This window comes from Carlito syrichta, unplaced genomic scaffold, assembly GCF_000164805.1.
Source record: "Carlito syrichta isolate Samal-C Ts95f unplaced genomic scaffold, Tarsius_syrichta-2.0.1 Scaffold306751, whole genome shotgun sequence".
NCBI classification, from domain to species: Eukaryota; Metazoa; Chordata; class Mammalia; order Primates; family Tarsiidae; genus Carlito; species Carlito syrichta.
The window spans coordinates 207,534-213,533 of record NW_007250847.1 but is presented as its reverse complement, the minus strand read 5'-3'; the positions used below and the strand labels follow the sequence as shown (position 1 = coordinate 213,533).

At 36.9% G+C, this 6,000-nt stretch overlaps 1 protein-coding gene across 1 annotated transcript in view; it reads left to right on the top strand.

Annotated features, from left to right (window-relative positions):
- LOC103265684 (hydrocephalus-inducing protein homolog) overlaps window positions 1–6,000 on the top strand; it is a gene marked incomplete at its 3' end in the record, with an annotated part of 243,165 nt that overhangs the window by 30,493 nt on the left and 206,672 nt on the right. The window contains exon 2 of the mRNA XM_021715156.1: window positions 2,362–2,600. Within this exon, the coding sequence (XP_021570831.1) occupies window positions 2,362–2,600 (239 nt within the window). The remainder of the gene's footprint in view (window positions 1–2,361; window positions 2,601–6,000) is intronic.

The window sequence follows — 6,000 nt, the reverse complement described above, 5'->3', positions numbered from 1 at the left end:
CACCTGTATTTCAGCTACTTGGAAGGCTGAGGCAGAAGGATCACCAGAGCCCAGCAGGTCGAGGCTGCAGTGGCCAGGAGCGGCCACTGCACTCCAGTCTGGGCGACAATGAGACTCCAACTCAAAAAAAAAAGAATAAGAGAGAGAATGAGGCATCACTATTTAAACAGACAATGGCTGGGAATTTTCCAGAAATAGGAAATATCAAATCACAAATTCTAGAAGGAGTGCAAATTCCAAGTAGGAGATGAAAATAAATCCATACCTGTATACCTTTATTGTGAACCTGCACTACAGACTTCAAAGGCAAGGATAAAATCTTAAAAGTGGCCTAAGAAAATAGATTATTATCAAAGAAGCAGAAATTATATTTTAAGATGAAATAAAATGCTTATAGAATTAGTCATTGTTTTATTATTTGACACCTTACCCAAATTTTCAACCTTCTTTGGATACTGTGCCATGTGAGGTTTTCTTCATAAACTGGGGTGCAGGATTTAAAGGGCTGCTAAGCAAAAGAGGTAGATTCAATTTATTCTATATAGCTCCAAGGGATTGGACCAAATCCCACTGTATAGAAGGTTTAAAAAGGTATGTCTTTACCTAATTTAAGGAAGAGATATCTAATAATTTGAGTTGCTAAAGCCTGGGATACATTACTTTCTGTAATAATTGTGTTCTCTTCCACAAAAGGATATGATTAAAAGAATGATGTATTCATTCAGTTGTCAAATATTTACTAAATACCTTCTATATACCAGGCATAGTTATAGATACTGGGGATACACCAGTGACAAACAAAACAAAAAGACAAGAATCCCTTCTACACAGCTCTTATATCTTAGTCCAAGGAAACAGACAATAAGCATCATAAGTAAATTATGCACTATGTTGGAAGATGATAAATGCTAAGTGGGAAAAATAGAGTAAGGTTAAAATGATCAGGAGTGCTAGAGGAGAATGTGCAATTTAAAATGTGATTATCAGAGTAGATATCATTGAGCAATATTATCTTGCCAAAGACCTTAAGGAGGAAAAAGAGTGAGCTATGAAGATCTAAGCAGCTAAAACAAACAAATTAACAAATTGGCAGGAGTCACTTGCAACTCTATAATGTAATCCTATCATGTCATGCATCACATAATGGCAGAGATATGTCCTGAGAAATGTGGTGCTACATAATGTCTTATTTGTGCCAATATCATAGAGTATACCCACACAAACCTAGATGGTCTAGCCTACTATGCATCTAGGCTATGTGGTATAGCCTATTCCTCCTAGGCTACAAACTTATGCAGTATGTTTCTGTGCTGAATACTGTTGACAACTATAACATAATAGTAAGTACTTATATATCTAAACATAGAAAAGGTATGGTAAAAATATATCATAATCTTGTGGGATCACTGTCATACATGCAGTCTGTCATTGACTGAAATGTCATTAAGCATTGTATGACTATATTTTAAAATAAGTTTGGCCAGGCTCGGTGGCTCAGCCTGTAATCCCGTGCTTTGGGAGGCTGAGGTGAGTGGATTGCCTGAGCCCACAGGTTCGAGACCCGCATGGGCAATTTGACAAGACCTCATCTCTACAATAAATCAAAAATCAGCCGGGCGTGGTAGCACATGCCTGTAATTCCGGCTACTAGGAAGGCTGAGGCAGAAGGATTACCGGAGCCCAGCAGGTTGAGGCTGCAGTGGCTGGGAGAGGCCACTGCACTCCAGTCTGGGCAACAGAGTGAGACTCCAACTAAAAAATAAATTAATTAATTTAATTAAATAAGTTTGGTCTTAGCTAATCAAGTTTTATTTTTTTATATAATAGTAGAAATCAGGGTGAATTCTTGTATTATATTTATTAATGAAATCTGCTCATCCTCACTATAACACTAGAAATTATGCATTTGAAAAATCTTTCCTTTAAAGATCCCATCTGTATACCTAACCCTTAATTTTACCCCACAGCTTTAAAATAAAAAATTTAAAAGTTAAAAAAAAACAAAATAAAATGATTCCATAAAGAATGTTGTACCTTCTGTTGGTATCTCAAAACTTGGAGATTAGAACTGATAATTAATATAAGCTTGTTGGAGAACTGAGCTGTCATCTCGAGAAAGAGATGTGAAGAATCTTCACAGAGCATTCAAAAGTAAAATAGTAGGTTTGCTCTTCAGAACTGGATTGCCTTTTGAAAAAATAAAAGCCAATAAACATCCAACTGCTTTAATTCAAAAAAATAATGTTTGTCTCTGATGTCAAATTCTGTAGTGCCAGTCATTTGAAGTATAGAGGGCTTTGACATGTACAGAATGAAAAGCCAAGAATATCTTTCCTGTTAACTTGTAGTTTTGTGTTGCAGGCACACAAAAAATCCCTTTGGAGGATTGAACCCAATGAAGGCATGGTTCCTCCAGAAACTGATGTTCGACTGGCAGTGACCGCCAACCTGAATGACATACTAACATTCAAAGACACAGTCGTTTTGGACATTGAAAATAGCAACACCTATCGGATTCCTGTGCAGGCTTCTGGAATTGGTTCCACCATTGTTTCAGACAAGCCCTTTGCTCCAGAACTCAATCTGGGGGCACATTTTAGGTAGGGAAATATCATGGACCAATTTTTATGGGTATAACATATGTTGTATAAGGTGAGCATCACCTCTACTTTAAAAGTTTATTTTAAGTAAACAGAAGTAGCCTCCTAAGTCCCTTTCATTCCCCATCAGCCGGAGTCCAGCTCCAGCAGGTCAGGGTTTCCTGAAGGAGGGACGGTATTGGCACAGGAGAAAATACTTGGACACTGACTCTGCTGCAAGCAGGACAAATGCCAATTTATTGTCTTTTTCAAATCCTTTTATACCCTGCATGTTTTTTATTTTCAAGGCAATCAGTTTCAATTTAATGGACCGGACAGGCAATGTATCTTTGTTCATCCTGTTTTGATCTTAAAACATTATCATCCTAAACATTAACTATAATGTTATAAACTTATAACATTTTTAATGATTACCATTTCTTAATGTCCATACAAAACTTACTTATTCCTATAACTATTACATTATAAATCACTACCAAGTTCTAAGCACTATAATTGTCACATAGATTAACAAGTCACACCTGTGACCTTCACACAGCAATTTGCAACTAGCTGGGGTAAAACAACATTTTCAAGGTTTCTTAGCCACAAGTTGACCTGACTAGTTTTCCACAATGTTACACCTGGTATTTACAATCTGCCTCAATTATCCCCTGCCAGGGAGACTGGGCTTTAATGTTTGTAAAACAAAAGGCCTCTCGGTCTCAAGTCACCTTAGTCACAATCCCTAACCAGAATTACAAGCCTCCTTAACAAAGGAAAGTAGAGGCAAGGGTGCTCTAATATTTATGTGATTGTTAATTTTTTTAAGCATAATACACCACATGTAGAAATTAAGAAATTAAGTAAATGTAATTTTTTCATTGGCACTCTTCCTAAAAATACAAACTGTAGCTTCTCAAATTTCTCCAATTAGTTGCCAATCAGAAGAAATAAAATCTTACAAGCAATTATCTCACATGATATTTAAATTTTCTATTGATAATTTCCTGGCAAGGCCAGTGAGTTCCCTGACAAACCTTAAATCGAGCACCTTCTGATTTTTTACGATTTTCCCAACTACAATGTTTAATCAAGTGAATGCGTGATCTAATACCAGGAGGCCGGGGACATGGAAACCTAGGGAGGAATTCAAATGAAGGGAAGGTAACTTTTCATGAATTCCCCTCTTGCCTTTTTGCAAGGGGTAGTGGAAGCGTGAGTGGAATTTTGCTTTCCATCCTCAGACTGTACAGAACTTTTCAACTGCACCAATAACAAAAGTAGAAGAAGCAAGCACTATAATTGTCACATAGTGCTCAGCTGCCCAGGTTTGCTTTGCAACCCGAGGTCTTCAGCCCCCTGGACTTTGTCAGCAGGCAAGCCTCCATGGCTGGCTCCCAACACCCATCCTCACTTCCCCCTTCATGATGGGGTACGTTAGCCACAAGAAGACATTTTCAAGTCATAGTTTGGTTACCTCCTCTAGTGTAAACTTCTACACACAAGAAAGAGATGATATATAGGAGGTGTATTCTTCTCTTAAACTTGTAGTCACTTCTTGTGATGAATTTAGAATCTCAACCATGATTTCTCCTCTTTACTTCCAACACACTGCTAATTCCTCTCTATGTATGTACAAAATACAGATACATCTTAGCAGCAACCTAAGTAGAATATACTTAGGAAATTAAAAAACTTATTGCAAATGTATTTCATCCAGTGTTACAGAGCCAATAGCTTTCTTTAGCATTATATCATCCACTTGCCTCTCCACCATAGTGCGAACAACTGAAATGGCTGTAATTGACTTTACCTGCTCACCCAAGAAAATCTAGAGGATCTAAATATTTAAATAAAAAGTGGTATAAACACCTCTGAGCAGAACAATCTAAATGTGGATATCAAAATAGGAGGTTTGAATGCTAAGTATAGAGGACATGTATGGGAATTTATTCCTGGTTCCTCAGGAGAGTCATGCAGCTATCACTTGTTGACTGTTAGGGACCAGTTGAATTTGTACCTGTCAGTTGCAGGACTGTGAACAGATCTCAGAAGGGTGTTCCTCCTGTCTTCTGGTCTAGCAGGCTCTGAAACCAAGTCAGACATATGTGCTTAGACAAGACGTAGCTGGCAATAATCAGTTAGAAGCCTCTCCACAATCCTTCCCTCTGCTCCATCTACTAAACATGGGACTTGACTGAAAATACCATAAGCCAACAGAGAATTAAGTAACAGGCAAGTCATATCATTGAGTTGCATGTTTTTAGACAAGTATCCAATTGTATTTTTTGAGTCAACTAGATAGAAAAATTCTCCTCTCTGCCTGTTTATTGGCAATAAGCTAGGATATTTCGTCATTGTAAACCAGTGCTTCTATTTTCAAATGTCCTTAAATGCACTCAAATATAATGATAGAAAACAATATACTTCAAACCAGACCTAATTACATGTTCTTCTTAATCTACAAATAGTGTCAAATAGCCTCCAAAGGATATTCTGACACTTGCCTGGAATTGGAGGGTTAGCTAACAGTTTTCTAAGAATATAAAAGCAAACTGTAACTTTTAGCTGCTAGTTTCTCCTCTGCCTAAACACTATTGTTATTCTTTTTTGGCATAAAATCATGATGCCAGCAACCTCCAGAAGAACTGTCAAAAGCAGTGCTGGGTAAACTACAGCCCTGCTGCCTGTTTTTGTAAATAAAGTTTTATTGGAACACTGCCATGCTCATTTTTTTACATATTGTTTATGGCTGCTTTCACACCACATGAGAAAGCTGAGTAGTTGTGACAGGACCATGTGGCCCAAAAAGCCAAAAATAATTCTTATTCAGCCCCTTAAAGAAAAAGTTTGCCAACCCTAGTCTAAAGAAATACCCATATATTACCCTTTCTGATTGCATATTATGGGCAACTCCCTTAGATTTTCAGAGCTTTTATCTCTTAATCTATAAAGTGGTAGTAATATGCTTATTATGACTAGATTGCTGTGATGATTAAAAGATATACTGTAAACAAGTAACAGAGGTCCTGCCTAGTTTAGAAACAATATATATTATTTATTTGTTCCCCCAAAAGCTTACTATTTGCTATGAAGGTAAACTGCCAGGTCAAGATACTCCAAAGAGCATGTCCTGTGGACATATATTTACAACATATTTAATACAAATGGCTCTACTTAACAACTGGCAAATATTCCTTCTGATTATTTATTTGGTGCTTCAACTTACTTAGGCATGATGCCATTTCCTAAGGAAGAACAAATGGGATGAAATCTCAAAGTCTAGTAAAATTTGAAAAATAAAAAATAGTCTTGAGTTGAGTTTTTCCCTAAGAAAGTATTTTAAAGTAAGCATATAAATCAATGGAAAAATCTCAAACAAACAAAAACACATTTGAACCACATCCAAGATGTTAGA